The 13,884-nt window shown below is 61.1% G+C and overlaps 1 protein-coding gene across 3 annotated transcripts in view; it reads left to right on the plus strand.

The window, feature by feature from the left end:
- The window catches only part of GAA (alpha glucosidase), a 15,344-nt gene extending 1,709 nt beyond the window's left edge, over positions 1 to 13,635 (plus strand). The window contains exons 1-20 of one of the 3 annotated variants that reach the window (XM_039911039.1): positions 65 to 592; positions 740 to 775; positions 1,146 to 1,291; positions 1,578 to 1,743; positions 1,970 to 2,066; positions 2,462 to 2,581; positions 3,366 to 3,484; positions 3,800 to 3,931; positions 4,051 to 4,161; positions 5,011 to 5,124; positions 5,260 to 5,344; positions 6,543 to 6,660; positions 7,469 to 7,602; positions 8,174 to 8,325; positions 8,556 to 8,704; positions 9,337 to 9,478; positions 9,899 to 10,045; positions 10,679 to 10,843; positions 11,312 to 11,464; positions 12,446 to 13,635. In XM_039911039.1, the coding sequence (XP_039766973.1) occupies positions 239 to 592; positions 740 to 775; positions 1,146 to 1,291; positions 1,578 to 1,743; positions 1,970 to 2,066; positions 2,462 to 2,581; positions 3,366 to 3,484; positions 3,800 to 3,931; positions 4,051 to 4,161; positions 5,011 to 5,124; positions 5,260 to 5,344; positions 6,543 to 6,660; positions 7,469 to 7,602; positions 8,174 to 8,325; positions 8,556 to 8,704; positions 9,337 to 9,478; positions 9,899 to 10,045; positions 10,679 to 10,843; positions 11,312 to 11,464; positions 12,446 to 12,505 (2,700 nt within the window). In that variant the 5' untranslated portion in view covers positions 65 to 238 and the 3' untranslated portion in view covers positions 12,506 to 13,635. Of the gene's footprint in view, positions 1 to 64; positions 776 to 1,145; positions 1,292 to 1,577; positions 1,744 to 1,969; positions 2,067 to 2,461; positions 2,582 to 3,365; positions 3,485 to 3,799; positions 3,932 to 4,050; positions 4,162 to 5,010; positions 5,125 to 5,259; positions 5,345 to 6,542; positions 6,661 to 7,468; positions 7,603 to 8,173; positions 8,326 to 8,555; positions 8,705 to 9,336; positions 9,479 to 9,898; positions 10,046 to 10,678; positions 10,844 to 11,311; positions 11,465 to 12,445 lie in introns of those variants that run through there. The other 2 variants (XM_029057019.2, XM_039911038.1) reach the window with 2 other exon arrangements.
- Positions 13,636 to 13,884: the final 249 nt, after the last annotated feature.

Genomic DNA, 13,884 nt, shown 5'->3' on the forward strand with positions numbered 1-13,884 from the left:
TACCATTCCTATTATCGTCATCACAAGTATTATTATTATTATTGTGTGGTCTTTGTATTGATACTATGATTTTGATATTATTATGATCCGATATTATGATCTCGTATCCACCCCGGCGCGTAGAACGATGCCTGGCACGTGGTAAGCGCTTAAATACCCTGAAAGAAATGGCTGCCGGTCTCCCTTACTGTCACAGGTCGCCCCTGCCGGATCGCCGGGCCCCGCCGACGGGGCGGCCATGGCCGGGGAGGGCCCCCCACAGTCCTGGCCCCCGGCCTCCCGGGGAGTGTCGCGGACCTGCGCCCTGACTGCCTTGGCGTTGACCACCCTCCTGTGGGCCTCCCTCCTCCGCCTGCCCGGCGCGGTCCTCCACCACCCCGCCTCTGCCTCCCCAGGACCGGGAGACTCCGACCGAGCCCGTCGAGAGGTCAGAGGTCGGACGGGGGCCCCCGGAGGCCAGGACCCCGCCCGGTGCGCGGTGCCCCCGGACGCCCGCTTCGACTGCGCCCCCGAGAAGCCCGTGAGCCGGAAGGAGTGCCAAGACCGGGGCTGCTGTTACGCCCCCGGTGGGGCGGCCCCCCGGGGGGCTCAGGTCTGGCAGCCTTGGTGCTTTTTCCCCCCGGACTTCCCCACCTACCGCCTGCGCAACCTCACCGTCACCCCGGGGGGCTACAACGCCACCCTGACCCGCTCCAACCGTTCCTTCTTCCCCCGGGACGTCCTCACCCTGCAACTCAAGGTCGTCCTGGAGAACCAGGCCCGGCTCCATTTCACGGTGAGTCCCGACCCGGGCGGGCGGTGCCCTTCCTACCCCCTCCCTACCCCGCGAAGCAGCGTGGTGTAGTGGATAGAGGCCGGGTCTGGGAGTCAGAAAGCCACGGGTTCCAATCCCGGCTCTGCTGTGAGACCCTGGGCAAGTCACTTCACTTCTCTGGGCCTCAGTGACCTCAGGTGTAAAATGGGGATCGAGAGTGTGAGCCCCATGTGGGAGAGGGACTGTGCTGAACCTGATTGACTTGTATTTACCCCAGTGCTTAGAACAGTGCTTGGCACATAGTAAGCGCTTAACAAGTACCATCATCATTACTATTACCGTCAGTTGCTCGCTGGGTCGCCCAGCTCCACCGCACGGACTCTCTCCCCAGATCAAAGACCCGGCCAACCAGCGTTACGAAGTGCCCCTGGAGACCCCGAAAGTGAGCGGCCGGGCCCCCTCCACGCTATACGACGTGGACTTTTCCTGCGATCCCTTCGGCCTGATCGTCCGCAGGAAGTCTAACGACCTGGTGCTGTGAGTGCCCTCCGTCCTCCCGGCCCGTGAGCGAGAACCCCGCGAGGCGGGTCTTGGGGGTAATGGACGCAGCCGGAGTCTGCCTGGGGCTTTCTCCGGGCCTCGGCCCTCCGTTCTTTCTCCGGGCTGCGGGAACGGCGTTTGGCTCTTACCCAGAATCGTCTCGATCGTCCCGCCGGCGCTCCCGGGCGAAGCCGGCCCCCTCCCGGCTTGGTGGGCTCTGGGTTCCTTCGGGGTCCGTCGCCGCGGTCCCCCTCCCCGGGCCTGACGAGGCTCCCCGTGGCAGGCTGAACACGACGGTGGCCCCGCTGTTCTTCGCGGACCAGTTCCTGCAGCTGTCCACCTCCCTGCCGTCTCACTACGTCACGGGGCTCGGGGAGCACCAGACGCCCCTCATCCTCAGCACCAACTGGACCAAGCTCACCCTGTGGAACCGGGACATGGCGCCCGCGGTAGGGGCCGGCGGTGGAGTGCTGATCGGTGCCGGGGGGCTGCCGGGGAGGTGGGGGACGGGGGGCTGCGGCCCGGGGGGCCTCTGGTGGGGAGGGTCCTCTCCAGCCAGGGTGTCCAGACCGTCTCGGGGGGCCTCGGTGGGCAGAAAGGGAGGCCTGTCCGCTCCAGCCAGGACCGGTCCCCCCCTGATGTCGATCCCCCCACCCTCCTGCTGCCGCGTCCCAGCCCGGCGCCAACCTCTACGGCTCCCACCCCTTCTACCTGGTCCTGGAGGAGAGCGGGAAGGCCCACGGGGTCTTCCTACTGAACAGCAACGCCATGGGTAAGGGCGGGCGTGGCCGGTGAGTGCCACCCCCTCCTGGGAAGGACGGAGGTGGGGGAACCGGATCGGGATGGGGAAGGGGAGGCCGCCATCTGGGGCCTTTTCAGTCGATCGGGGGTATTTATTGAGCGCTTACTATGTGCAGAGCACTGTAGTATGTGCAGAGCGCTTGGGAGAGGACGGTAGGACAGAATCGGCAGACACGTTCCCTGCCCGCGACGAGCTTCCAGCCTAGAGACGAGGTTTCGGCCTCGCCGGGAAGCCATCGGGTCCGGCCCGAGGCAGGGGAAAAGGGAGGCCGAGATTGCCGTTGCCCCCGCCTCCCCCGTGGGAGTCCCGGTCTGAGCCGCCTGCCTGCCCCCCGACCCCGGGGAGGGGGCCGTCCCACCCTGCAGATGTGGTGCTGCAGCCTACTCCAGCCCTGACTTACAGAACTGTCGGCGGCATCCTGGACTTCTACGTCTTCCTGGGCCCGGAGCCCGGGAGCGTCGTGCGCCAGTACCTGGAGGTGGTAGGTGGGTGTCGGGGCTGGGGGGAGTGTGAGAAGCCGGGGAGGGGTATAAGGGAAGGGTAGGGGACCTGCCACCACCGCCGATTAGGCCAAGGGGAGGCCGAGCCCTCCGTCTCCCGAGAGACCGGAGCGTCCAGTAGAACAGAATTGGTAGACGCATTCCCTGCCCACAATGATCTTCCAGTCTAGAGGGGACGTGTGATTTGTTCTCCTAATAATGATGGGGTTTAGTTGTGCCTGCTCTGTCCTAAGCACTGAACTATGCTCCGGGAGATCCATGATAATCGGATTGGATGCGGTCCCCATCCCCCACCGGGGCTCCCGGTGTGAGGGAGGGAGAGCGGGGATCTTATGCCCATTTTGCCGGGCCAGAGAGGGGAAGTGACTTGCCCAAAGTCGCGCAGCAGGACCCTTGGGGTAGAACCCGGTTCTCCTGCGACTGCCAGTCTGGGACCCGCTTCCCCTCCCCTGCCCTCCCCTCACCAAACCCAGCTGGAATCCTGCTCCAGTGCTGTTATCGGGGCCACCAGGCTCTGTTTTCCAATCCACACTCCCGCTCGGTCACCATGTAAATCTGGGAGCCCGCGTGTCTGGCCTTGGATCCCGGTACCGGCCCCGATTCTCCCAGGGGTCCTGGGGTTCCGGTTTCCCCATCCGAGCAGCGGGAGAGCAGCCGGCGATGTCCCTGTCAGGGGAGCTGGGAGAGCTGTGTCCGTCCGTGCCAAGGGTGGCCCACCGGGTGCCCGCTGCCTGCCGGGGACACTGAGGGGGCCGCCCTGTGCCCACAGGCTACCCGCTCTTGCCACCCTACTGGGCTCTGGGCTTCCACCTGTGCCGCTGGGGCTACTCCTCCACCACCACCACCCGGGAGGTCGTCGAGAACATGACGGCGGCCCACTTCCCCCTGGTAGGTCACTCCTGGGCCCGAGGGGGAAAGGGACTGGGAGGAATAATAATGCCAATAGTAATAACCATAGTTGTGGTGTTTGTTAAGCGCTTACTATGTGTCAAGCACTACTGTATAGGGACAAGATCATCAAGTCCCATGTGGGCTTCACAGTTCAGGGAGGAGGGAGACCAGAGATTGAATCCCCATTTTGTATACGTGGAGATTGAGGCGTAGAGAAGTGGGTCTTCGGGGACCCCTCTGAAGCGGGAGGCCGGGGTGGCAGAGGGGTGACGGGGCTGAGCCGGTCGTTTCCGGGCCACCCCCCCACCTCAGGACGTCCAGTGGAACGACATAGATTACATGGACGCCAAGAAGGATTTTACCTTCAACAACGACACCTTCCGAGACTTCCGGGCCATGGTGCGGGAGTTTCACCGGGGCGGCCGGAGATACGTCATGATCGTGGTGAGTGAGTCCTCTCCGGCTCCCCTCTCCTCCTCCTCCCCCGGCTTCTCCCCGTCCCCCACCTCTCCCCTTCCCTCGCGGAATCCAGGTCCCCCTCCGTGGCATCGCTCTCCCTTCAGGACCCAGCCATCAGCAGCTCCGGTGCCGCGGGGTCTTACGGGCCCTTTGACGAAGGGCTGAAGAGAGGAGTGTTCATTACCAACAAGACCGGGCAGCCGCTGATCGGGAAGGTGGGAGCTGAACGGTGGCTGGAGGGTGGGGTGGCTGAGAGAAGAGGAGGAGGGAGGGGAGAGGAAGGAAGAGGAGGAGGAGGGAAAGAGAAGGAAGAGAGGAGAGAGGGGGAGGAGAAGAGCCAGAGGAGGAGAGGAGAAGGAGATGAGATGGGAGGAGAGGGGGAAGAGGAGGAAGAGAGAAAGGAAGAGAAGGAGAGGAAGGAAGAGGAAGGTTAGGAGAAAACGGGGGGAGAGAAGGAGAGGGGGAAGAGAAGGAGAGAGAAAGAGGAGAGGAAGAGGGGAAGTGAAGGAGAGAAGAGAAGGGGGTTGGGGAAGATGAGAAGAACGAATAGGAGGGAGAAAGGAGGAAAGAGAGAAAGGGGAGGAAGAAGAGGAGAGAGGAAGAGTGGGGAGTGAAGAAGAGGAGAGAGGAGAAGGAAGACTTGTGGGGGAAGAGGAGTGGACGAGTTATTGTTCGCAGTATGAGTGGCTCGGAAGGGGCTAGGGACTGAGGGAGGCTGAAGCCCAGGAGGAGAGATCAGAGGAGCGTCAGGAGGGAGGGTCTGGGAAGGCCCCATCTCAGTGCTCCGCCCCCTTACCCTGCTCGCCTCCTGGGCACCTAGGTGCCCAGCTCACCCACCCCGTATTGGGGAGAGGAGCTTCCCCCTCCCCCCAGCCCGGGGATGGGGAGAAGCGGAGGCCCCGGAGATGAACTGGGATGGAAGATAGGTCCTCCCCGGTTCGGGACGTCCACGGGGCACGTGCTCTCCGGATGGCCCCGGACGGGGGTGCGGCCTGAGCCGCTCCCGCTCGGAGGGTTGAGTCACCCCGGGTGAGGGCTCAGGGGGTCTCCCCGACCCCCCGCAGGTGTGGCCGGGTGCCACCGTCTTCCCCGACTTCACCAACCCCGAGACCCGGCTGTGGTGGCACGACATGGTGGCGGACTTCCACCGGCAGGTGCCCTTCGACGGCATGTGGATCGTGAGTGGCGGCGGTGGCTGGGGGGGCAGCCGGGATCAGCCGGGGTCCCCCGCGTCCCCCGACCCTCGCTCGGGCCCTGCCGCCCCGGTCCCGCCCGCTGCCAGGAAGAGCTGGAGCCTCCCCCTCTCTTCCCAGGACATGAACGAGCCGTCCAGCTTCGTGGACGGCTCCGTGGACGGATGCCCGGACACCCAGCTGGACGACCCGCCGTACGTGCCAGGTACAACGCCCCAACCGCTGCCCCGGTCCCAGGGCCCACTCAGCTCCCAAACCGAGCCTGCTCAGGAACACTTTGGTGCTCAGCAGGCCCACACTGAAAGTGTTCACCCAGCAGAGACAAAATAGTACTCAAGAGCATCAAGCACCAGAACCAGAGATTTAAAGGAGTAAGAAAATAATAATAATGATAACTGTGGCATTGGTTAAGCGCTTACACTATGCCGGGCACTGTATGAGGCGCTGGGGTGCATACAGGCAAATCAGGTTGGACCCAGACCCTGTCCCACATGGGTTCTCAGTCTTAATCCCCATTCCACAGCGGAGGCACAGAGAAGTTAAGTGATTTGCCCAAGGTCACAGAGCAGACAAGTGGCAGAGCTGGGATTAGAACCCAGGTCCTTCTGACTCCTTCTGTCACGCTGCTTCTCCAAGGTGGGGGCATCCAAACCGAGGCGGAGGTCTGCAACTTAAAGAGTGCTGCCTAGTGGAAAGAGCCGGGGCCTGGGAGCCAGAGGACCTGGCTTCTAATTCTGCGATTGTTATTAAGTGGCCGTGTCCCTTGACAGACGTTAATATCAATCAATCCATCAGTGGGATTTATTGAGTGCTTACTCTGTGCAAAGCACTCTATTAAGCACTTGGGAGAGTCCGGTACAACGGAAATTAGCCAACACACTGGATAGAGCCCGGGATTTCCATCACGGGTCTGCTGTGTGATCTTGGGCAGGTCATTTTACTTCCCTGTGCCTCGGGGACCTCATCTGTAAAATGGGGATGAAGACTGCGAGCCCCCTGTGGGACAGGGACTGTTTCCAACCCAATTTGCTCGTCTCCACCCCAGCGCTTAGGACAGTGCCCGTAACACGGTCCCCTTCTCGACCGAGCCCGTTGTTGGGTAGGGATGGTTGCTGAATTGTACTTTCCAAGCGCTTAGTACAGTGCTCTGCACACAGTAAGCGCTCAATAAATTTGATCGAAAGAATGAGCAGTGAGCGCTAAACAAATACCACAATGGTGATGACATAGGAAGCGCTTAACAAATATTCATTCGTTCAATTGTATGTATTGTGCGCTTACTGGGTGCAAAGCACTGTACTAAGAGCTTGGGAGAGTAGAGTAGAGCACTAGACGGTACAATATAAGCGTGAATATCACGATTATGAATTGCTGACGAGCTTCCGTCACTTCCGCCCCGCCAGGGGTGGTTGGTGGGAGTCTGCGGGCGGCAACCATCTGCGCCTCGAGCTGCCAGTACCTGTCTTCCCACTACAACCTGCACAACCTATACGGGCTGTCGGAAGCCGTTGCGTCCCACGAGTAAGTGTGAGGTATCCCCGGGGGGCCTCGGAGGGGTACCTGGGCCAAACTACCAGTCAGTGGTATTTATTGAGCACTCACTATGTGCAGAGCGCTGTATTAAGCGCTTGGGCGGGTACAGTATAACAATAAAGGTGTCCGGTCCTCCCTGCATCTCATCTAATAATAATGTTAATAATAATGTTGGTATTTGTTAAGCGCTTACTATGTGCAGAGCACTGTTCTAAGCGCCGGGGTAGACACAGGGGAATCAGGTGGTCCCACGTGGGGCTCACGGTCTTAATCCCCATTTTACAGATGAGGGAACTGAGGCCCAGAGAAGTGAAGTGACTTGCCCACAGTCACACAGCTGACAGGTGGCAGAGCCGGGATTCGAACTCATGACCTCTGACTCCAAAGCCCGTGCTTTTCCCACTGAGCCACGCTGCTTCTCCTGCTGGTTATCTAGTGGCTAGAGCCCGGGAGTCGGAAGATCAGGGGTTCTAATGCCATCTCCGCCACTTGTCTGTGACCTTGGGCAAGTCACTTCACTTCTCCGGGCCTCAGTTACCTCATCTGTAAAATGGGGATGAAGAACTGTGAGCCTCATGAGAGACCGGGACTATGTCCAACCTGATTACCTTATATCTACCCCAGTGCTTAGAAGAGTGCTTGGCACATAGTAAGCGCTTAAATACGATAATTATTATCCCTGAATCCTTGGCAGTTGCTTGGGATTGCGGGAACCCGGCTGAGAGCAAGCCGCTCCCACGTCACCCTCATCTATCTTCCCTCCCACTCCCTCCTATCGCCCCTCCCGGGTCCCCAGCGCTCTGGTGAAGGTGCGGGGCAAACGCCCCTTTGTCATCTCCCGATCGACCTTCGCTGGCCACGGCCACTACGCGGGCCACTGGACCGGAGACGTCTGGAGCAACTGGGATCAACTGTACTACTCCGTGCCAGGTAAACATCTCCCATTTATTTATTAGGCGCTTACTGTGTGCAGAGCACTATAGTGAGCGCTTGGGAGAGTGCACTAGAACAATATAACAGACCCGTTTCCTGCCCACAACGAACTTACAGTCTAGAGGGGGGGAGACAGACATTAATAGAAATGAATACGTTACGGACAGGGACATAAGTGGTGTGGGGCTGGGCGGGGGGATGAATAAAGGGAGCGAATCAGCGAGACGCTGAAGGGGAATAGGAGAAGAGGAAAGGAGGGCTTAGTCAGGGAAGGCGTCTTGGAGGAGGTGGGCCTTCGATAAGGCTTGGAAGGGAAGGAGACTCCCCCTTCGCCCCTTTCATTCGTTCAGTCATATTTATTGAGCGCTTACCGTGTGCAAAACACTGTACCAAGCAGTTGGGAGAGTCCAATAGGACAATGGACACATTCCCTGGCCTCAGCAAGCTTACAGTCTAGAGGCCCCTCACCCAATCTGGAGACCCTTCAGAATAGTCAGAGAGGTCCTTGTACTGTCCCCTGTACTGTATTTGAGGCCCCTCTAATAGCCGATGCCCTCCCCCGCCTCAGGAGTGCTCCTGTTTAACCTTTTCGGGGTACCTCTGGTGGGGGCCGACATCTGCGGCTTCCTGGGAGACGCCTCGGAGGAGTTGTGTGTGCGCTGGATGCAGCTGGGGGCCTTCTACCCCTTCATGAGGAACCACAACGACGTCCACAGCCAGGTGGGGGGCCCCGGTGACCTCCCCTCCCCCGAGCTCACACCTTGGATGTCCCTCCCCTCCGGCCCTGGATCTGACGGGTGGACGTCGGCCCGTTGTCCTCTCGCCGGCACCGGTGGCCCCCGTCGCGGTCCTGGGGCTGCCGGGCTGGGTTTGGGGCGGGGTGACGAGCCGGGCCCTCCGGTGCTCACGGGGGTGGCCCAGTGAGTCCCCCGCCTCCCGCCTCCCCGCAGCCCCAAGAACCGTACGTGTTCGGCGAGATGGCGCAGCGAGCCATGAGGAAAGCCCTGACCCTGCGCTACTGGCTGCTGCCCTACCTCTACACCCTGTTCCACAAGGCCCACACCACGGGCGAGACCGTGGCCCGCCCGCTCTTCTTCGAGTCAGTCGCCCGGGCGGGTGGCGGGCGGATGGATGGGCGCTGGCCAGGCCTGGGTGGGGGCGCCGGGCAGCGGAAGATTCTCCCCCACCCACGGGCTCCCCCTTCTTTCCCTCCTCCCCATCCCCGGGCTTCCCGCTCTGCCCCTCTCCCCCTTCAGCCTCTCTCCTTCATCTCTAGACTCCCCTTCTGCCTCTCCCCCCTCCTCTGGGCTTCACCCTCTGCCTCTCCTCTATCCCTGGGTTCTCCTTCGGCCTCTCTCCCCCAGATCCAGGCTCCCCCCTCTGCTTCTCTCCCCCCATCTCCAGGCATCCTCGTCTGAATCCCCTCCCCGGTTCTGCGCTCCCCCCGCCTCTGTCCTCCATCCGCAACGCCCCCCTCCCGCCTCTCTCCCGAAGCTCTGGGCTTCTGCCTCTCTCCTCCGTCCCCAGCCTCCTCTTCTGCCTCCACCCCCTCAGCCCCAGACTGACCCCCTGCCTCTCACCGGTCCCCGGCCAGAGAGGAGGGACCCCCCAAGCCCCTGCTTCTGCCCAGCCCCCGGCTCGAATCCCACTCCCCTGCGTGATGGGTCGGGGGGTCTGCTTTCTTCCGTCCCTGCCGGGCTTCCCACCCCCGCCTCCGGTTCCCTTCTCTAGGTTCCCCACGGACCCCAACACCTGGACCGTGGACCGCCAATTCCTGTGGGGGGCGGCTCTCCTCATCACCCCCGTGTTGGACAGCGGGAAGACGGAAGTGTGCGGCTACTTCCCACCAGACACTTGGTATCCCCTGCAAATAGTGAGTCCCCAGCTGAGGGCGGGCGGCGGCCCCCCAGGACCGACACCCCCCACCCGCCTCGGGGCACCCAGCCCCCCCGTTTCCCTCTCTAGATTGTCAGCTCGTTGTGGGCAGGGAATGTGTCCGTTATATTGTTCTGTTGGACTCTCCCAAGTGCTTAGTACAGTGCTCTGCGCACAGCTGGCGCTCAGTAAATACCTTCGAGTGCGTGACTGACTTGCGGGTGGTGGTGCCTCGCTAGGCCGGGAAGCTGCAGTGTGTCCGGGTCCCCAGAAGGGAGCACTTCCCTGGTCGACCCCCTTTCGGAGTCCAGGCAGCCCCCCGGGAGGCCGAAGGACGGGGCAGGGACTCCGGCCCGCTCGAGGCCCGTGCCTCAGCCGGGCCCTAGCCTTGCCCTCCGCCTGCCTCCGTTGTCCCCAGGAGTCCCCGGAGTCCCCCTGCACCCTCTGCTCCCTGCGGCCGCTCAGCCCCACCGTCATCCACAGTAAGGGGCAGTGGGTCACCCTCCCTGCCCCCCTGGAGACCATCAATGTCCACATCCGAGCTGGACACATCATCCCGCTGCAGGTGAGTCCTGGATCACTGTTACGCCCAGCTGAGGCCTCTCCTCCTCTCCCCGTCCACCACCCAGTCTCCGAGTCACCAGTTGAGGCCGGGCGGCAGCCCCCCGAACCCCCCAAGACCGGCCCCCCCCAGGGCACCTGACCCCCTCACAGCAGGTGGAGACTGTTTATATTAATGTCTGTCTCCCCTTTCAGATTGTAAACTCACTGTGGGCAGGGAATGTGTCCCTTCTATTGTTATATAATCAGAAGCAGTATGGCATAGTGAATAAAACATGGGACTGGAAGTCATAAGGTCATAGTTTCTAATCCTGGATCTACCACTTGTCTGCTGTGTGACCTTGGGCAAGTCACTTCACTTCTCTGGGCCTCAGTTACCTCATTTGTAAAGTGGGCTTTGAGATTGTGATCCCAACGTGGGATCAGGGACTGTGTCCCCCCTGATTTGCTTGTATTCCCTCCCAGCACTTAGAACAGTGCTTGGCACATAGTAGACACTTAACAAACACCAGGATTATTCTATCGTATTCTCCCAAGCTCTTAGTACGTTGCTTTGCACCCAGTAAGCGCTCAGGAAACTTCCGTTGGTTGACCGAGTCTCTCTTTGCCCCCATCCCCCATTCCTCCTCCCCTCCAGGCGCCCGGACTCACGACCACAGAGTCCCGCACCCAGGACATGATCCTGATCGTGGCCTTGACTCCCAGCGGAGTAGCCCGGGGTCAGCTATTCTGGGACGACGGGGAGAGCCTGGGGACCCTAGAGCGGGGAGCCTTCACCCAAATCGTCTTTCTGGCCAACAGCGTGAGTCTCGGAGGGCGCGGGGAGCCCCTGGTGGGGAGGCAGCGGGAGAATGGGGGATCTGGACCGCTTCTGAGCTGCCTCCCGCCATCAGCCCTATCCTCAGAGTTCCTATGTCGGGTGCCCAGGACCACGACCTCCGTCAGTTCATCATATTTATTGAGCGCTTACTGTGTGCAGAGCACCGTGTTAAGCGCTCGGGAGAGGACATGTACCAAAAGAACAGACACATTCCCTGCCCACAGCAAGACCACGTATCGCAGCATGCAACTCTCTTGGCCAGGGACCACTTCGGGCCTGCTCCACCAGTGGCATGAAGAGGGCTGCGCTTGTGGGGAAGTAGAATATGGGGCGGCCCCTGCCCTCGAGGGGATTCCAATCCGGTGCACAGAATCCCCGTCCTCCCCCCGAGAACTGCCCATCTCCCCACCTTCCCGTGACGTGATCTCTCTCGCTGCTTGCCCGGGACAGAACACCATCCAGAACGAGCTGGTGCAGGCGTCTGGCGAGGGGGCGGGCCTGAAGCTGAGCAAGGTGTCCGTCCTGGGCGTGACCGGCACCCCCAAAGAGGTCGTGATCAATGGAGCTGCCACGGCCAACTTCACCTACCGTGCGGAAACCCAGGTAGGAGAGGCCTCCCGGGGGAGGGGGAGACTGGGGGAGGAACGGAGAGGATCTTCCCTTCCATGGTCCCCCCGGAGCGGCGATGGAGGCCAGGGGTCTTCCCTTCCACGGCCCCGTGGGGTCAGAGACCAAAGGTGGGGCGGGAAGGGGGTATTTGGTCACGTCTGTCGTGTTCTATCAATCACCCTTGGCCTATCCTGAGCGCCGACTGGGTGCAGAGCACTGTACTGAACACTCAGGAGAGTAATAATAATAACGGTAGTTGTTAAAACACTTATTCTGTGCCGAGGACTGTTTTCAGGGCTGGGGTAGATAAAATCAGATCAGATGGGACACATCCTTGTCCCGTATGGGGCTGAAAGTCTAAGTAGGAGAGAGTAAGATTTAATCCCCATGGTGCATATAAGGAAACTGAAGGCCGGAGAAGTTAAGGGAGTTGTCCAGGGTCACACAACAGGCAAGTGGTGGACCCGGATTTACAACCCAGGTCCTCTGACTTCCAGACTCCTGTTCTTTCTACGCCACTTCCCTTTGTAGATCTCATCCCTTCCCTCGAGGAGCTGAAGGTCTACCGTGTGCAGAGCACTGTACTGAGCACTTGGGAGAGCACAACAGATCCATAGACACTATTCTTGCCCTCAAGGAGCTTACGACGTGCAGAGCACTGCATTGAGAGCATGGGAGAGAACAGTTAGTACGGTAGCATTCGTGAACACAGTCCCTGCCCTCTCGCACTGAGCCAAGGCATTCCCCGTCTCCGCAGTGGTGAGAACAGGTGTCTCATCCCCATTTTGCGGACGGGTAAGCCGAGGCACAGCCAGGCGGCGGGGAGAAACCGCGGGGCGTGCCTGCGGCCGACGGGAGCGTCGGGGTGACGCGAGGCTCAACTGAAGCCTGAGCTGCTCTCTGGATGCTAGCCGCCGGGGAGGAGGTCGAACCTGACATTTAACCGGAGAGCTGAACCTCCCTCTGCTCTTCCAGATCCTGGGCATCCCGGTGTCTCTGCCTCTAGAGGACCACTTTCTCATCAGCTGGTCCTAACCCCCCGACGCATCTTCGCCTCCTGGGGAGAGAAAAACGGACATGAGGCGGGGGCAAGGAGCCCTTCTTCCCTCCGCTCCCCCGGCCCTCAAACCTTGGCTGCTTGGATCTGGACTTTGGGCTGCAGGACGGGGCACTGTCCTTTTAAGGGTGACCGACTTCAGATCGCCTTGCCTGGAGTGACCGGCAACCGCTGTAGAAACGCTCCCCCTTGCAGGGTGCAAAAGTAGCCGAATGTGCGCCCCATCCCGGAAGGGGCTTGCTAGCGGTGGGTTGGTTTGGCTTAGTTGCCCCTGGGTCTTCTTTGAAAGCCACCAGGTCTGGGGCTGACGCTTCTCGGAGCTACAGATTACGACCTTCGGGGGTTCCACAGCGGAAGGAGCCTGAGGCCCCTTGACCGGCACAACCGAACTGTCCTGAGAGGTGATTTGGGCTGGCCCTGACCCTACTGGAGGTGGGGAGAGGCGAGGGAGGGTGGGAGACTTTCGCCTGTGCTATGGAGCATAATCTTCGCGTGTGGACATCCTCACCTATCCCCGCGTCCCACTGGGACTTTACCGAGCCCTGGTAGCCCCCCTTGGGGGGATTCTCCCCTTTCCCAACTCTCCTCCCTCACCCGGAAGGGTAGTCTGGACTTTAATTCCTATGGGGCGCTGGGACCATTGATCCCAGTGGCACCCTGTCCCGCCTGTGCCGGGAATGACGCCCCACCTGGCTCGTCGGCCGGAGTGACGGCCCTCCCTCAGCCCCAGGGAGGCGGGTGAGGTGGAGCTCTGGGCACCCCCAGACCCCTATCCCAGCCCCTCCCCTGCCAAACTTCCTGCGAGCCAGAGCTGGCCCAATCCCATTGGCAGCTCAGCAGGTCACTGTCCGATCTCCGGCCCCCGCCGCTGCCTTCAGCTGGCCTTTCTCCCTACTGCTCGGCGCCTCGCGGGCACGGCCCGGCCCGAGAGAGTGGCCAGAGGGGCCCGGGGAATCGGGCGGTACGGTCAGGACGGCCGCAGACACCCCACAGGGCGGAGTCAGCGACCCAGAGGATTCGGAGAACCGGAGGCCATCTGAACAGCTCGGCGTACTCTGTCTCCTTCCTGTCCGGTGATTTCTAATAAAAGCAGCCTTTGGATTCCCGTCGTGGCGGCTCGCAATTACACTGGGAGGGTTCGGAGAAGCCGGGAACTCTTTCCAGGGCAGCAGAGGGGAGGCTGGCTGGATCCGACGGCACCACGTAGCCCCCCCATGTTCATGTCCTCAGTGGGGGAACGGACGGATCACTGAGTTGGGGCCTCCAGATGTTTAGGAGGGCCCCCGAATGGGCTACCGGGTCACATGCTTATTGTTGTATTGGACTCTCCCAAGCGCTTAGTACAGTGCTCCGCACC

The sequence above is a fragment of the Ornithorhynchus anatinus genome, unplaced genomic scaffold, assembly GCF_004115215.2.
Source record: "Ornithorhynchus anatinus isolate Pmale09 unplaced genomic scaffold, mOrnAna1.pri.v4 scaffold_264_arrow_ctg1, whole genome shotgun sequence".
Taxonomy (NCBI): Eukaryota; Metazoa; Chordata; class Mammalia; order Monotremata; family Ornithorhynchidae; genus Ornithorhynchus; species Ornithorhynchus anatinus.